This window comes from Dipodomys merriami, unplaced genomic scaffold, assembly GCF_024711535.1.
Source record: "Dipodomys merriami isolate MVZ:Mamm:240054 unplaced genomic scaffold, mDipMer1.0.p SCAF_10, whole genome shotgun sequence".
NCBI classification, from domain to species: Eukaryota; Metazoa; Chordata; class Mammalia; order Rodentia; family Heteromyidae; genus Dipodomys; species Dipodomys merriami.
The window spans coordinates 13,385,565-13,403,888 of record NW_027202271.1 but is presented as its reverse complement, the minus strand read 5'-3'; the positions used below and the strand labels follow the sequence as shown (position 1 = coordinate 13,403,888).

At 41.4% G+C, this 18,324-nt stretch overlaps 1 protein-coding gene across 1 annotated transcript in view; it reads right to left on the bottom strand.

Annotated features, from left to right (window-relative positions):
• Positions 1 to 18,324, bottom strand: part of Spats2 (spermatogenesis associated serine rich 2) — a 66,567-nt gene that overhangs the window by 39,272 nt on the left and 8,971 nt on the right. The window contains exons 2-3 of the mRNA XM_070040482.1: positions 8,253 to 8,506; positions 302 to 381 (exon numbers count right to left, since the gene is read on the bottom strand). Coding sequence (XP_069896583.1) covers positions 302 to 381; positions 8,253 to 8,277 — 105 coding nt within the window. The 5' untranslated portion in view covers positions 8,278 to 8,506. The remainder of the gene's footprint in view (positions 1 to 301; positions 382 to 8,252; positions 8,507 to 18,324) is intronic.

The following is an 18,324-nucleotide window of genomic DNA, read 5'->3' as shown; positions in this document are numbered from 1 at the left end:
CTACAAAAAAATTAAAAGAATGTTGCCAAATGAAATATACATTTAGTCATATAAATACTGTTACAACATTATTTAATGTTAAATATCTTCAAAGAATTCAGAATTCATATATACAGAAATATGAAGAAAATCATGTTTCAGATTATTCAGAACCATTATAGTATTCATGATCTGATATACAGTGGCATTCAGTTTTATTCCTGAAATTTCATCTTCATAATACATTTGTGATAGCCACTGAATGTAAGAGTACCTAAATTTTCTTGTGATACTGAAGTTTGCAATACACAGGCACTCTTACCTTCTCTTTCATATTCTCAAACACTCCTCCCTGGGCCAGTACAGTATTGGACTGTAAATCAAAAATGAATCCTGAGGAATCTGAAAAAAAATGAGAAGAACAAATATATTCAAACCTGATACATAATTAATGCATCCCATCTCCAAAAGAGAAGAACTAAGACTGTCTTTATTTTTCTTATAATAAAATCAACAACTTAGTTACTATTCAGCAATTCTATAGTGCTGATAAACAATTATAACTATAATTTGAGTCAAAACAATAAGATGAAATTTAGTTTTTCTTATTTTTACTTGAAATTTAACTTTTAATAGAATGTGTACATCTTGAGGAAAACACTAAATGCATTAATTCCATCAGTTTTGTGCTATGACCCTAATATCTTTGTCAATGACCCTCTGCCTTTTCAAAAATTGTTTGACAGGGCCTCTATATGTAACTTAGGCTGGTCTTGAAGTTGCTAGGAAGCTGAACTTGAATTCTAGATCCTCTTGCTTTAGTCTGATAAGTGCTGAGGTTTGTAGGTATACACTTCTACACATGGCTCCTGCCTTAACTAAAAAGGCCCTCTAAAAATGCTGCAATTAAGAAGATGTGGCTCAAATGCCCTGAGTTCAAAGCACAATTCGGCAAAATAGGTAATTTTTTTTTGGGGGGGGGATCAGTTGTGGGGCTTGAATTCTGGGTCTGGCACTGTCCCTCAGCTCTTCAGCTTAAGGCTAGGTGCTCTACCACTTGTGCTACTTCTGGTTTTCTGGTGGTTAATTGGAGATAAGAATCTCAAGGACTTTCCTGCCCCGGCTAGCTTTGAACCATGATCCTCAGATCTCAGACTCCTGAGTAACTAGGACTATAGGCAATGGCCACTGGCACCTGGCTGATTTTTTTTTTTTGGTCAGTCATGAAGCTTAAACTCTGGGCCTGAGCATTGTCCCTCAGCTCTTCAGCTCAAGGCTAGCACTCTACCATTTGAGCCACAGCACCACTTCCAGTTTCCTGGTGGGTTTTTTTTGTTGTTGTTGTTTTTTTGCCAGTCATGGGGCCTGAACTCTGGGCCTGGGCGCTGTCCCTCAGCTCTTCAGCTCAAGGCCAACGCTCTACCACTGGAGCCACAGCACCACTTCTGGCTTTTTCTGTTTATGTGGTGCTGAGGAATCGAACCCAGGGCCTCATGCTTGCAAGGCATGCACTCTACCGCTGAGCTACTTTCTCAGCCCCTCTGGTGGTTTTTTGGAGATAAGAGTTTCCCAGCTTTTCCTACCTGGGCCAGCTTTGAACCGTGATCCTCAGATCTCAGCCTCCTGAGTAGCTAGGATTACAGGCATGAGCCACTAGGGCTGGCTTTTTTTTTTTTTTTAAAGTTACAAGTAGATAGTTTCCCTTGTGGCAAAATCTAATGCTAAAAATAAAAGAAATTCCTTTTTAGACTGCAACACATGTGTTATATTTTTAGACTGTGAACTCCCTGAATAAATTTGCTTATGTCCTCAATATCCCAATAAGATGCTTAGTGAGGCAATGTACCCACGTTCATATTACCAGGATTATATCTAAGTTTACTTTAAATAAATAATCATTTACCCAAGAAACAATATAATTAAACAAAAATCTTAGATGTTTTTGTTCAATTAATAAGAAAACTTGGTTCAATATGATTAATTTTTTAAAAACCTAGTTTCTCTACACTTACACAGAAAAGAATATGCAATGTACTTTTTCTTGGTGTTGGTCTCCCCCCCCCGCCGCCCCCCGCCCTCTCTTTTTCTATGTTCTGGTTTGAACCCAGAGCCACATGTATGCTCTATTAGTAAGAACTCTACCACTGATTTATACTCTTGAACCTCAGCTTTAATATTCAACTACATTTTTTTTTTGTCAATACCGAGTACCAACATTTTGGGTGTTTTGTCACTATTGAACTCAGGGCTTTGGGCTTGCTCAGCAGCCTGAGCTACACTCCTAGTTCTTTAGCTTTTAGTTTGTTTAGTTTGTTCATTTTGTCTAGCCTGGCCACTGACCATTCTACTTCCACTTCCAAGTATTTGGGTACACAAAAAGGTGCTATCATACTTAGCCTACCAGGAAATTGTTAGAGAGCTTTTAAAATTCTAATGTGCATACTTACTATCTCTAGAATCTTTTTTGTTGTTTTCTTGTTCCAGTCCTTGGGCTTGGACTCAGGGTGTAGGTGCTGTCCCCTAAGCATTTCTGGTTAAGGCTAGCATTCTAGGGCTGGGAAGGTGGCTCAGTGGTAGAGCACTTGCCTTGCATGCTCAAGGCCCTGGGTTCGATTCCTCAGCACCACATAAGAAAAAAGCCGGAAGTGGTGCTGTGGCGCAAGTGGTAGAGTGCTAGCCTTGAGCTGAAGAGCTGAGGGACAGCGCCCAGGCCCAGAGTTCAGGCCCCACGACCGGACTCCAAAAAAAAAAAACAAAACCAAAATCACTTGCCTTGCTAGCATTCGACTATTTTGAGTCACAGCTTCACTTCTGGTTTTCTGGTGGTTAATTGGAGATAAGATTCTCACAGACTTTCTTGCCCAGGCTGACTTAAAAGCATGATCCTCAGATCTCAGCCTCCTTAGTAGTTAGGATTACAGGTATGAACCACCAGCACTGACCACTTCTAGCTTTTTTGCTTTTTTTCTAGTCCTGGGGTTTGAACTCAGGGCCTGCACACTGTCTCTGGACTTCTTTTATTCAAGGCTAGACTGAGCCACAGTGCCACTTCTGGCTTTTTCTGTTCATGTGGTACTGTGGAATGAAATGTAGGGCTTCATGCATGCTAGGCAAGCACTCTACCATTAAGCCACATTCTCAGCCCACTTCTAGCATTTTTAGGTTCATTGGAGATGGCAGTATCACAGACTCTCCTGCCCAATCTGCCTTTAAACCATGATCCTCAGATCTCAACCTCCTAAGCAGTTAGGATTACAGGCAAGAGACATCAATACCCAGCTATTAAGAGAATCTTAAGCTAAAATGTAGGTTGTGATTCAACTCCAATCCTGTGGGTTTTTTTTTTTTAATTGTGAAAATACCGTATATCCTGTGGATTTTTAAGAGTTTTACTTCCAGATGATATCATTATTGACCCCTAAACCATACTTATATGTAGCTCAGGATTGAAATTTTCAACAAGTTAAAGGATATAAAGAAGGATATAAAAAATACAGAAAATGCTAGTATGCTTTCCAAATTGTTTTGCTATTATTAAAACTGTGTTTTAAACTCCTTTTATAGTTTAATCTTTATTCTTTCTAAATATATTCTGCTTGCTATGGAAGAACAAAAGAACATGAATAGACCCTAAATCATTTCAAGAGAAACAATGTTTGCCAATTGCCAAAAAGCCTCGAATTAATTTGGATCTAACCTATATTAATACTAGCAGTTTTTAAGACTTCCTCAGTTGTACTTACACAAATTAAGTAGTAAAGCCTGAGTCTTCCATATAACTACATAATAGTATGTTAACTCCCAATTATTTTTATTAATTGGAAGGAGAAACAGTATAGAAAAGTGAAAATTCTATACAGCCAAAGTACTATCAAAATCTTAGAATCACTATGGATCAACCAAGTGATAAAACTTGAATGTCTTAATATACTCTCTCACCCCTAAGAGAGGTATTGGTGAGCAGAAATACACTATACATATAATCTACTTAATAGAGAATCAAACCACCAAAATCTTAAGAAATTGAAGAGAGCAAAACAGCATTTGGAGTCTATAGAGAACTATTATTAATAGCCTCATATATCATCTAGCAACTTTTTTCCCTTAACACCACATGGGATAATACAAAGTGTAAGAAAAGCGAAGTATCTCATTGACTGAAACTGACTACGCACTCAGTTAATGTCCCAAACAAAATTATTTGAGTTTATCTGGTATACCAATTAAGATGGTAATTTAAAATACACAAACAGCCTGATAGTAGTGGCTCATGGCCTGTAATTCTAACCACTCAGGAGACTGAGATCTGAGGATCACAGTTTGAAGCCAGCATGGGCAGGAAAAGTCTGTGAACAGACTCATCTTCAATTAATCACAAAATGTCAAAAATGGGGATATGGCTCAAGTGCTCAAATGGTACAGAGTTAGCTTTAAGCAAAAGAGCTTAGAGAATGGCCCTTAGGCCCCAAGTTCAAGCTCTAGTACTAGCATAAAACAACAACATAGCAATAATAAAGCAGCTATTACCATGAGGATCCTAGCAAGAAACAAATTTGAACCAGGAAAATCTAAATAACTTAAATGAAGCAACTACTTTAGAAGGCACTAGTACAGTACTTCAAAGCTAATAAATTCAATATGCATAACTACTCCTAGTTCTTTTTTTTTTTTTTTGTCAGTCGTGGGGCTTGAACTCTGGGCCTGGGCGCTGTCCCTCAGCTCTTCAGCTCAAGGCGAGCGCTCTACCACTTGAGCTACAGCGCCACTTCCGGTTTTCTGGTGATTTATTGGAGATAGGAGTCCGACGGTCTTTCCTGCCCGGGCTGGCTTTGAACCGGGATCCTCAGATCTCAGCCTCCTGAGTAGCTAGGATTACAGGCGTGAGCCACCAGCGCCCGGCTCTACTCCTAGTTCTTAAATGGTGAGGACTGCAACCCACAGAAAGAGATGTCTCTTTCATTTTTGGTTCCTCACTAGAGACAAAGACCAAAAGACTGTTATTGTGACCTTAGGTCAAAGGAAAAAGCCAGTTATCCCTCAGGAAAAGACTACAGGAAGCTGGGTGCCAGTGGCTCACGCCTGTAATCCTAGCTACTCAGAAGGCTGAGATCTGAGGATCACAGTTCAAAGCCAGCCCAAGCAGGAAAGTCCGTGAGACTCTTTCTTATCTCTAATAAAGCACTAGAAAACTGGAAGTGGCACTGTGGCTCAATCGGTAGGGGGCTCACCTTGAGCTGAAGAGCTCAGGGACAGCGCCCAAGCCCAGAGTTCCAAGCCCCACGACCAACTAAAAAAAGACTACAGGAATAAATACTCCTACCTCACTCTCATCCTAGCCTCCTAAATGTCCTGCCAATGCTGCCCCAAAGGCCAAACTCCTCTAAGCCAGAGAGAAAGTTGCTGGGAAACAGTCTACATAGGCCAGTTGGGGCACAATGTCAATTTTGTATTTACATTCTCTCTCTTTTCCCTCCCTCTTGCTTTCCTTTCCCTTCCTTTTTGTAATACTGGGATCACACCCAGAGCTTTGTGCAAGCCAGTCAAAAACTGTACCACTGAGCTATAGCCCAACCACCATATTCTAAAATCATGATGCCACCAAATAGAGAAAGCAATAATATGTTTATTTGTCTACTTGCTACCTAATATCACCTTTTTTTGAGATGGAGTTTCACTAGGTTAAACAAGTTTGTTTTCCAACCTTATTTCAGCCTCCTGAAAAGCTGGGACCACAACGTTATTTCCTTTTAAAAGCTACCTCATATTGGTAGATTACACCTTGAATAGATTCAAAACTTTACTTTAGTGAATTGAAGCTTAAGTGCCTCTCTGCATTAGATCAAAAGTAACTTTTAATTCTAATCAACAGTAATTAGTACTTCAATAATTTCTTTCACATGAATAGAATGCCAAATATAAGCTAGGCATCGGTGGCTCATGCCTGTAATCCTAGCTACTCAGGAGGCTGAAATCTGAGGATTGCAGTTCAAAGCCAGCCTGGGCAGGAAAGTCCATGAGACTCTTATCTCCAATTTACCACAAGAAAACCAGAAGTGGCGCTGTGGCTCAAGTGGTAGAGCACTAGCTTTGAGCTGAGGAGCTGAGGGACAGTGCCCAGGCCCAGAGTTTAAGTCCTATGACCACCACCACCAATAACAAAAAAAAGAATGCCAAATATTTGCCTAATTCTATTGGTAGAAAATAAGGTAGGGAAGTAGCCACTGTGGCTCAAAGTGGTATAGCATTAGCCTTGAGTGAAAGCTCAGGGATAGAGCTCAGGCCCCAAATTCAAGCCCCTCCCCCCCCCCAGGAAGGGGGGGGGTAGGACAGAACATACATTCTATTAGATTTTTTTTCTTTTGGCGGTGGTGGGGCTTATACTCTGGGCCTGGGCACTGTCCTGCACTCTTCAGCTCAAGGTGAGTGCTCTACCGCTTGAGCCACAGTGCCACTTCCGGTTTTCTATAGTGGTTTATTGGAGGTAAGAGTCTCACGGACTTTCCTGCCCAGGCTGGCTTTGAACCCTGTTCCTCAGATCTCAGTCTCCTGATTAGCTAGGATTACAGGTGTGAACCACTGGTGCCCGCCATGAGCCAACATTTGAAAAAATGTCTTACTACTGATGAAGCTCCAACCATAGTTGCCTGGATAGAAAAGTCTCCATGAGACTCTTATCTCCAATTAACCACTCAAAAACCAGAATTGGAATGAAGGTTCAGAGTGATAGAGCAGGGGCTGGGAAGGTGGCTCAGTTGGTAGAGTGCTTGCCTTGCATGTATGAGGCCCTGGGTTCGATTCCTCAGCACCACATAAGCAGAAAAAGCCAGAAGTGGTGCTGTGGCTCAAGTCCTACAGCACTAGCCTTGAGATGAAGAGCTGAGGGACAGTGCCCAGGCCCAGGCCCAGAGCTAAGGTCCCACAACTGACCAAAAAAAAAGCCAGATAAATAATATTGAAAGAAAGTTAAAGAAAACAAAAACTAAATTTATTCTTATTCCATTTCCTTTCTCCAGGGCTACAAAACAAAGCCTGCAGGCCTGGGAAGGTGGCTTAGTGATACAGTGCTTGCCTAGCATGCATGAGGCCCTGGGTTCGATTCCTCAGCACCACATAAACAGAAAAGGCTGGAAGTGGCACCATGGCTCAAGTGGTAGATTGCTAGCCTTGAGCTAAAAAGCTCAGGAACCCAGGCCCAGAGTTCAAGACCCATGACCAACAAAAAAACAAAACACAACCTTAATGAAGTTATCCCTGCCACATTTCTCTAACACAGTCACTCTCCAAAGAAATTCACTGACAGGTTGCATCTGGCTTTCCTGCAAGTTTATTACAATTCTGATGTTTGGGTAGAAATACAATCCCTAACCATGTGCCAGTGGTTCATGACTGTAATCATGGCTACTCATGTAATCCTAGCTACTCAGGAGGCTGAGATCTGAGAATCATGGTTCAAAGCCAGACTAGGCAGAAAAGTCCATGAGACTCTTATCTGCAATTAACCACCAGAAAACCGGAAGTGGTGCTGTGGCTCAAGTGGTAGAGCACTCACCTATACAAAATAACTCTCAAGCTGGGTGCTGGTGGCTCATGCCTGTAATCCTAGCTGCTCAGAAGGCTGAAATCTGAGGACCATAGTTCAAAGGCAGGCAGGGCAAGAAACTCTGTAAGACTCTTATCTCCAATTAAACACCAAAAGAAAAAAAAAAAGCTGTAAGTAGAGCTGTGGCTCAAGTGAAGTGGTAGACTACCAGCCTCAATCAAAAGTAAAAAATAAACAAAAAACCTAAGGGACAGCCCTCAGGCCCTGTACAAGTCCAGTACTGGCACAAAAACAAAAACAAAAAAAAACAAAAACAAAAACACAACTACTGAAAGAATAGAGGATGTTTTGTTCTTTTGGTTTGGCTTTTTTTGGGGGGTTGGGGGACAATACAGGATTCTGAACTCGGGACTTCATGATTGCTAGGCAGGCACTCTATTGCTGAACTACACTTCCAGCAAGAATAGTTTTTAGATACATAGATTTAAGTGGGGATTACTGCTCTAAAACTATATGTTTGGAGTGGAGGCAATACTGGGGTTAGAACTCAGTGCCTTGAATTGGCTGGCAGGCTCTTTATCATCTGAACCATTACCCTACCTAAAGTATTCCCCTGTGCCCCATAGTACAAGGAATTAAACCCAGGCCTTAATGAAAGGCAAGTGTTCTACAACTAAGCTATATTCCCAAGTTGCTATAGTTATTCTTCAATAAAGAATACATGTAATCTTACCTTTTTGGCTTTGTTTCCTTGACATTGCAGTTTCTTTTCTTTCAAAAAAAAAAATACAAAAACAAAAATCTTTTTCCCCCTGGGTTCCAAGAATACTGTTGATTTAGAATTGAGCAACAGAAGCTGTAGTTAATGCAATAAATACAAAATCCTTGTAGTCCAAAATTCTGCTCACTAGCTGTTAATTTCCTTTACTTTTAGATATCAACTTCTTGTCAAGAAGTATTATTACAAACAGTCATGTCATGGGTATTCTGAAAGAAAAAACAGAAAACATTCACTAATATAATAATGAGTATCTGTATGAAATTTACAAGCAACATATACAGGCTTTATTTTGAATTTCTGTATCTAAAACTAGTTTTTGTTTTTGTTTTGTTTTTTAAGTACCCTAGAGAAAAGAATAGCTATGGAAAAGCATTACTTTTTTTTTTTCCCCTAGTCCTGGAGCCTGAGTTTGAACTCAAGGCCTGGGCACTATCCCTTGCCAGTTCTATTTCTATTGATGCAGTACTGAGGAATCAAACCCGGGGCCTTTATGCATGCAAGGCAAGCACTGTGCCACTAAGCCCGGGCTGGGAAGGTGGCTCAGTGGTAGAGCGCTTGCCTTGCATGCCTGAGGCCCTGGGTTCGACTCCTCAGCACCACATAAGAAAAAAGAAAAAAGCCGGAAGTGGCGCTGTGGCTCAAGTGGTAGAGAGCTAGCCTTGAGCTGAAGGACAGTAACCAGGCCCAGAGTTCAGGCCCCACAACCAGACCCCCCCTCCAAAAAAAAGTTCAAGCCCCAGTACTGGCACAAAAAGAGAGAGAGAGAGAGAGAAAGAAGAAAATGGGTGCTGATAGCTCATGCCTGAGCATAAAGCAAGATCCTATCTCAAACATGATGATAAAGAGCTGGTGGAGTGGCACAAGTGGCATATGCTTGCCTAGAAAGCATGAAGCCAAGTTCAAACCCCAATACCACAAAAAAAAAAGTATGCCAGTCTAACTTTAAAATATTATTTAAAACCACATCTATTTACATAGGTACCAGAACCAATTATTTGCTGTTTACTAGCATATTATTTAATTTACAAATATGTTTTAAATTGTTAGGAATTAGATCATGGGTAGGAAATCTGATATTTTAGATCTCTTAGAATTGGAATTTCACTTCCACAGACTATAATTATGATTAAGCCCAACTTCTTTTTTGTTTGTTTTGTGCTAGTCCTGGAGCTTGAACTCATGCCCTGGGCACTGCCCTTGAGGTTTTGTTGTTCTACTTCTGGCTTTTTGGTGGTTAATTGAAGACAGAATCTCACATACTTTCCTGCCCCGGTTGGCTTCGAACCTTGATCTGGATGTCTCCTAAGGAGCTAGGATTACAAGCATGAGCCACTGTACCCAACTTAAGCTCAACTTCTGCAAGGAAACTAAAGCTTCATGAGTCAAAAGCTAACTGGCTCCAGCAGGTTAGCAAAAGGCACGCTAGAACAAAAACAGCAAGGAGTTCTCAAATCAAGGTAACTTACCTCTAAAATAATTCTTTTCTTCATTCTGAGAGCACTGACAATATTTTGATTGAAGGAGAAAAAGTTTAATTCTCTAAGCCACCAAACAACTAAAACATCCTAAATTATTTAAGCAGTGGTTTAATTAACCTGTTTTACTTTTTCCTAGACTGTTTTAGCAAGTACCAAGATGAAAAAATCAAATGCAATTAGTTTTAGAAAAACTTTCAAAGACTATATATTCTGTATATATATGTTTTTCTAAATATTGAGAAATCTAGGCCAGGCACCAATGGCTGAAAGCCTGTAATCCTAGCTACTCAGGAGGCTGAAATTGGAGGATCCTGGTTCAAAGCCAGCCCAGGCAGCAAAGTCTGTGAGACTCTTATCCAATTAGCCACTCAAAAACCAGAAGTGGCACTGTGGCTCAAAGTGATTAAGAGTGCTAGGCTTGAGCAAAAGAGATCGGGGGGGGGGGGGGGGGGGGGGGGCTGGGAAGGTGGCTCAGTGGTAGAGCGCTTGCCTTGCATGCCTGAGGCCCTTGGTTGGATTCCCCAGCACCACATAAGCAAAAAGAAAAAAAGCCGGAAGTGGTGCTGTGGCTCAAGAGGTAGAGCGCTAGCCTTGAGCTGAAGAGCTGAGAGACAGCGCCCAGGCCGAGAGTTCAGGCCCCACGACCGGACCCCCCCCCCCCCCAAAAAAAAAGAGATCATGGACAGCAACCTGGCCTTGAGTTCAAGCCTCAGGACCAGCAGAAGAGAAAGAAAAGGAAAGAAAGAGAGAAAGAGGGAAAGAGGGAAGGCAGGCAGGCAGGCAAACATCCAAGACTATGCTATAAGAAAAAATATTTTATTTAGCATATGGAAGTATTTTTTCATATTTTCTTTGTATAAAATTTGTATTAAACTTAAATATCTTTTTTAAAAAAAGAAAAAATATTTTAAATCTAGGCATAGTGACAAATACCTACAGTCCCTGCACTCAAAAGGCAGAGAAGGGATCACAAATTCCAGGTTAGCTTAAGCTATACAATAACTGTCTCAAAAGAAAATTATAATTTAAAGAGCTTTCACATTACTATTTTAAATAGATAACTAAAAGAGAAGGTCAGTGCATAAAAGTCCAGTTAAAACTCTAAGTCTTCCAATAAAAAAAAAAACAACTTTTTTTTTTTTTTTGGTCAGTCATGGGCTTGAACTCAAGGCCTAGGTACTATCCCTGAGCTTTTTTCCTCAAAGGTAGCGCTCTACCACTTTAAGCCACAGTGCCACTCTGGTTTTCTGATGGTTAATTGGAGGTAAGAGTTTCATGGACTTTCCCACCCAGGCAGGAAAGGAGTAGCTAGGATTACTGGTGTGAGCTACCAGCGCATGGCTGAAAAAGATCCTCTTACAAGGAGTAAGTTTAGGTCTTTAAAAAAAAAAAAATGGGGTAGGGGGGACTGGGAGGAGTTTGTGTGTTTTTTAAAAAAAAAAAATCTTATTATACCTCTGGCTTTGAACTTGCTATTAGTCCATATTGAAATTTTCCAGCCTCAGTCTACCAAATGCTGGGATTAAAGGTGTGCATGCATCATCACACCTGGCTTCCCTAAACAAATTTAGGTATTATTCATATCCAAAAAAACCAGGAATATTTGATAGTCCAACTCCTCTCATGAGAGTAAAGACTGTAAATTAACTACATATAATATAGTAGGAAAAATGCTGAATTCCCACCCCCCCAAAAGGTATCTTTTTTTGGGGGGGGGGGTCTGGTTGTGGGGCCTGAACTCTGGGCCTGGGCACTGTCCCTCAGCTCTTCAGCTCAAGGCTAGCGCTCTATCACTTGAGCCACAGTGCCACTTCCAGCTTTTTTCTTTTTTTTGCTTATGTGGTGCTGAGGAATCGAACCCAGCACCTCATGCATGCAAGGCAAGCGCTCTACCACTGAGCCACCTTCCCAGCCCCCAAAAGGTATCTTTTAAGGTGTATATCAATACCATGCTCACTTGTCACATCACCTAATACCTAATGTGGGGAGATAAACACTTCAATGAACACTTAAAACTTTGCATAAATAAGTTTTGCTCTTGCATTCTAGGACTTGCATTATAGTTTAAAAAATCTATCAAGAATTAGTTGTTTAACTTTGGGCAAGTAATTCAGTAACACAAAAGCAACTAAATTTTGAGAGAGGGGAACTGTAATACCCTGAGAGCAGGAAAATCCACAGAGGCATGGCTAAAGAAGACAAAAGAGTTTTATTAGTTGGTCTGCAACCCTGTACTGGGTTACCCCAGAACTAGGAATAGCTGCAACCTCCAAGGGGGCAAGTTTTTTTTTTTCCTGTTTCCTCCTTCCCACAGCCTCTCCTCTCTCCACAGGCCTCTCTGATCTCTGTGGGCCTCTCCGATCTTCATGGGCCTCTTCACTTCTCAGTGGGCCTCTCCGATCTCTGCAGGCCTCTTGACTCTTCATAGGCCTTTCCACCTCTCCGCTGGCCTCTCTGCTCTGCGCAGGTCTCTCAGCCCTGAGCCTCTAAGCCCTATGTGGATGTCCCCAGGCCTCTCTTCTATCTTGGGTCTCCCCTCAGACTGGACTTCCCCAGGCCTCTCTTCTGGCCTGGGTCTCCCCTGAGGCCTGAGAAGTGCCTGGGCACTGCTCTACTCCAGGAGCCGTGTGTCCCTTGGTTCCTTGACACATCCCTCCTCTCTGATCTCCTCTCTGGAACACCTTCCTCCCTATATCCGGTGCCCCGCCTCCCAAGCCGCCCTGCATCCCAGCAGACTGGAGTGTGTGGTGGTGATGTCAGCCTGGGGGGGGAAGGGAGAGGGTGATTCCCGCCCTATAGGCCTCACAGAGCAAAAATAAGAAACTCCAAGGAGTTATAGAAACCCAGGAAATTACACTGAAGAACTCAAACCCCAAAAAAGTATTAAGAAAAAGTAGTAAGAGGCTGGGAATGTGGCTGAGTGATAGAATGCTTGCCTAGCATGCATGAAGCCCAGGGTTCGATTCCTTACTACCACATAAACAGAAAAAGCCAGGAGTGGTGCCGTGGCTCTCAAGTGGTAGAGTGCTAGCCTTGAGCACAGAAAGGCTCAGGGATAGCACATTGGCCCTGAGTTCAAACTCCAGGATTGGCAAAAAAAAAAAAAAAAGGGAGAAGCTAGTTACTGGGCACTGTAATCCTAGCTACTCTGGAGGCTGAGATCTGAGGATCACAATTCAAAGCCAGTATGGGCAGGATAGTCCATGAGATTCATCTCCAATTAACCACAAGAAAACCAGAAATAGTGCTGTAGCTCAAATGGTAACACACTCACTACCTTGAGCACAAAAGCTCAAGGGACAGTTCTTAGGCCCTGAGTTCAAGCCCTATGACTGACAAAAAAAGGAAAGAGAGACAGAAAGACAAAAAGATGGAAGGAAGGAAGGAAGGAAGGAAGGAAGGAAGGAAGGAAGGAAGGAAGGAAGGAAGGAAGGAGAGAAGAGAAAGTAGTAAGAAATCTGGAACTTACATCTAGTTCTCCGTGCTATGGGCAGGGAATCAGGAAAAAAGAACAGCAACACTAGATAAAACTAGTGTTAACAAAGGATTACCAAATTTAGCTTCAGGAAAAATAGACAACACATAAACCTTACCACTAGACCAGGAATTGGGAGATGGAAACTCATCTATTGTGAGCAGCTTGATTTTGAGAACTAATGGTGCCTGGTATCCCAGTGTGTGACAGAGAATTGCCATTTTGAAAATGTTTCTCTGGCAGTTCAGGGACAAAAAACAATCATAACTTTACAATACAGAGAACCTTTTGCTACAGAACTTAACAGCCAGAAAGTCAGAGGCTACAAGAGCCTGGTGGGCTGGGAAAGAGAGAATTAGGAATACCTGCTGAACCAGAAACTACAGGCAACTGAGGGTGACTGAAGGTCCCTCAGCAAAAAAGTGTTATGGCCTGCCCAGAAACAGAGCACACAAGCAGAACATGCTGCCAACCTACTGCAGCTCAAAAAAGTCCAGTATAGCCAGCTTTAGATAGTGGCAGCCACACCATACCAAATAGCCTTGGGACTCCCTGATGAACCAAACAAAGTCATCATGAGCCATCACATAACCTGTACTCGGAAGCCCTTGCCCCAAGCAAGCTCTTCTTCATGCTCTGACCTTTTGCAACCTGCAGATACGTCTATACATAAATATATACATAGACATACAAAAATAATGGAAAATTCCTAGTTGTTGTATATAAGTCTGTTTCTCTTTATTCCTATATTGACGCAAGTTGGTTTTATCAGTCATGGGGCTTGAACTCTGGGCCTGGGTGCTGTTCATCAGCTTTTCAGCTCAAGGCAAGTGCTCTACCTCTTGAGCCACTGTGCCACTTCCAATTTTCTGATGATTAATTGGAGATAAGAGTCTCATGGAACTTTCCTGTCTAGGCTGGCTTTGAACCCTGATCCTCAGATCTCAGCCTCCTGAGGTGTGAGCCACCGGCACCCAGCACACAAGTTGTTTTGAGTGTTGTATTTGTTTAACTGTATGGTTCTTTCCTGTAAATCAGATAAAGACCATTTAGTCTTTACTTTTACAGATTTTAGCATAGACTTATTAATCTGGTCATTTCTTTCTCTCTATTTAATTGGAAACCTTTTTCCTTTTTGTGGGGCTTGAACTCTGGGCCTGGGTGCTGTCCCTCAGCTCTTCAGCTCAGGCAAGTGAGCTACCACTTGAGCCATAGCACCACTTCCCAGTTTTCTGGCGGAAAGTCTCAGGACTTTCCTGCCCAGGCCTTGATCCTCAGATCTCAGCCTCCTGAGTAGTTAGGATTACAGGTGTGAGCCACTGGCGCCCGGTGAAACCATTATACTGAAAATGCACTGTCTTTTAAGTTCTCTCTCTCTCTCTCTATTTTTTTTTTTTTTTTTTTTTTTTGGTCAGTTGTGGGGCCTGAACTCTGAGCCTGGGTGCTGTCCCTCAGCTCTTCAGCTCAAGGCTAGCGCTCTACCACTTGAGCCACAGAGCCACCTCCTGCTTTTTCTGCTTATGTGGTTCTGGGGAATCGAACCCAGGGCCTCATGAATGCAATACAAGCACTCTACCACTGAGCCACCTTCCCAGCCCTTAAGTTTTCTCTTTTGTATCATAGTTTCTTCTCCCTTGAATAGCTCCTCCCCATCAATACCTTCCTTAAATCTACAAGTAGAATTCTTTTCTTATACTATCTCTTGCCACTGCCCTCCTACCCCTAAATCTTCAGAACCTAAATACATCTGGTAATTAAAACTACCTGAACATCATTTATTCTTTCATTTTTTTGCTTTTTGTTTGTATTTCTTTGTATGTTTTCCTCTCCTTTTTCCCCCTCTTTTCTACTTTGTCACTGGTGTTCTCTGTTTTTTGTTTTCTTAATATGTTAGTATGTATATACCTACTCATTTTTCCTTACGTCATCTCCACTGCTATGTAACCCAATAATCATTTTTTCCCCTGCTTAACTTATTCCACCTTCCCATTAACTTCTCCACAAAGCTTAGATTACCTACCTCCCCCTTTCTACCTTATATCACCAAATACCTAGTATTATTCCTATAGGACTACCCTCTCGATCTCCTTCCTACTACCACTCCGGTTAAGGAAAGTCTTCCTAGAAAATGAAGATACACCTAGGTTCCTATATCCGAAAAGACTGAAGCAGCAGCAATGACTTGTCTACATTATAACAACACAAACAAGGCTGATTAATACTGGAAGAAGCTTTCTTCACTCACTCTGAGTCTAGAAGAGTCCAACAGACAGTGTCTCAAGCACTGAAATTGACTATCAATACCTTCTTCCGAATCCATACACCACTACTCAGCCATCACCTCATTTCAATAAAGCTTCAAGAAATCACCAACTAAGAGTATACATGAGATGAAATCTCCACTAATACTGGACCTAGATATATAAATGCAACAAAAGATTACAAAACTCATGAATAAACAAGGAAACATTCTCTCTCAAAAACCATCAAAGCCACAACGAAGGTATTAAGTGAGAGTGAAGAGAAAGAAACACCAATGAGCTCAATAAAACTATGTGAAGAATGACTAATAAAGTAACAGATGTTTTTAAAAAACTAGACAAATTGCAAGCAAATTCAAACAAACAAGAGATCAACTAAATATCAAGAGAATACAAACAGCTGAAAGAAGGCAATGCAAGATAGGAGAAAGGAATTCAGCCAGCCAGTGTTGGCTCACACCTGTAATCCCAACTACTCAAGAGGCTGAGATCTGAGGATTGTGGTTCAAAGCCAGCCTAGACAGGAAATTCCATGAAGACTCTTATCCAATTAATTACAGAAAAATATGCAAGTGGGCTTATGTGGTAGAGTACTCACTTTGAGCAAAAGGTGCTCAGGGACAGTACCATAAGCCCAGAGTTCAAGCCCAGGACTGACAAAACAAAAACAAAAATGACAGCCCTGGTAAGAAAGTCTATGAGACTCTTTTTTTTTTTTGCCAGTTGTGGGGCCTGAACTCTGGGCCTGGGTGCTCTCCTTCAGCCCTTCAGCTCAAGGCTGTCTCCCTACTATACTTGAGCCACAGTGCCACTTCTGGCTTTTTTCTGCGTATGTGGTGCTAAGGAATTGAACTCAGGGCCTCATGCATGCAAGGCAAGCACTAGACCACTGAGCCACCTTTCCAGACCCTGTGAGACTCTTATCTCCAATTAACTACCAGAAAACTGGAAATGGAGCTGTGCCTTAAATCGGTAGAGCCCTAGCCTTGACTAAAGAGCTCAGGGACAGTGCCGAGGCTCTGAGTTCAAACCCTACAACTGACAAAAAAAAGGGGGGGGAGGGGCTGGGAAGTTGACTCAGTGGTAGAGCACTTGCCTTGCATGCATGAGGCCCTGGGTTCGATTCCTCAGCACCACATAAGAAAAAAGAAAAAGCCGGAAGTGGCGCTGTGGCTCAAGTGGTAGAGTGCTAGCCTTGAGCTGAAGAGCTGAGGGACAGCGCCCAGGCCCAGAGTTCCAGCCTCACGACCGGACCCCCCCAAAAAAGGGGGGGGAATTCAATCAAAAGATGGAAACAGTTTAAATAAATAAACAAATAAATAAATAAGCAAGTTAACAAATCCCACCAAACTGAAATCCAGAAATGAAGAGTTCTATTGCCCAAAGAAAAAATTTAATTTGGCCGAGTGCTGGTGGCTCATGCCTATAATCCTAGCTGTTTGGGTGGCTGAGATCTGAGGATGGCAATTTGAAGCCAGCCTGAGCAAGAAAGTCAGTGAGACTCATCTCCAATTAACCAACAGAAAACTGGAAGTGGCACTGACTCAGAATGGTAGAGTACTAGCCTTGAGCGTAAAAACTAGGGACAGCACTGAGGCCCTGAGAGCCAGCTGAGGCAGGGAAGTGTGTAAGACCCCTATCTTCAATTAACTACCAAAAACAGCTAGAAGTGGAGCTGCAACTCAAAATACACTGTACACATAAATGGACACGTTAAACTCTCTTGTGCTAGCCCTGAGCAGAAAGGTTAAGGGATAGCAGACAAACCTAGTTCAAGCCCCAGGACTAGCACACACACAAAAAATGTTTTTTGGTAATAGAACATAAGAGGTTAAAAACAATATATGAGACATTGCAAAAAAATTGAAAAAACAATTAGAAGAAACCAAGGTGACTTACAAAACCTCTCCTACTGTGAAAAGATCAAACTTACTTAAAATGGAGATAGATGAGGAACATGTAATAAAAACTAAAGGTAATAAAAACTTATCCAACAAAATAATGACTTATGAATAATAATACAACCTTAAGAAAAAGGTATCATCTGAGTGACATAGGCTTACAGAACTCCCAATAGCTAAGAACACAGACAAAACACTCCCATATACCTTATAGCAAAAAAACTAAATATATAGGATACTGAAAACTGCAAAAGAGAAGAGGCAAGTAACTTACAATGATGAGCCTATTTAAATAACAGCAGATTTCTCAACATGCACATTAAATGCAAGGAGGACATGAAAAGATATAATTTAGGTCCTGAGAGACAACTGTCAACCTAGAATAGACTACTGTATCCAAAGAAGCTATCGTTCAGAAGTGATAGAGAAATAATCAGAGCTAAAGAAATTCATGACTACTAAGTCAGCACTGCGAAAGACTTAGGGGAAAATGCAACATATATATATATACATATAGATATGTATATATATATATATATTCATTTTATTCAGCCATCAGCGAGAATAAAATTATGTCTTTTGCAAGGAAAAGGATGGATCTGAAAAGCATCATTCTGAGTGAAGTCAGGCCCAGAAAGACAAAGGGAGCATGTTTTCTTTCATATATGGATACTAGACCCAAAAAATGACTTCCCAAATAAACATACACAGGGGCACATGCATATAAACATGGCCAGTCTTACTAAATTATAGTACATACAAAAATAAAACTCCATGATGTAAACCTTTGAATAATGAACAGCTTAGCAAAGTAAATTATCAAGAAGCTGAAACATTTTTTTAGTAGATTAGTATGAGCTGGTGATTAATGGAAAGGGAAAGGCAACAGTGGGCAAAACTGTCATTACT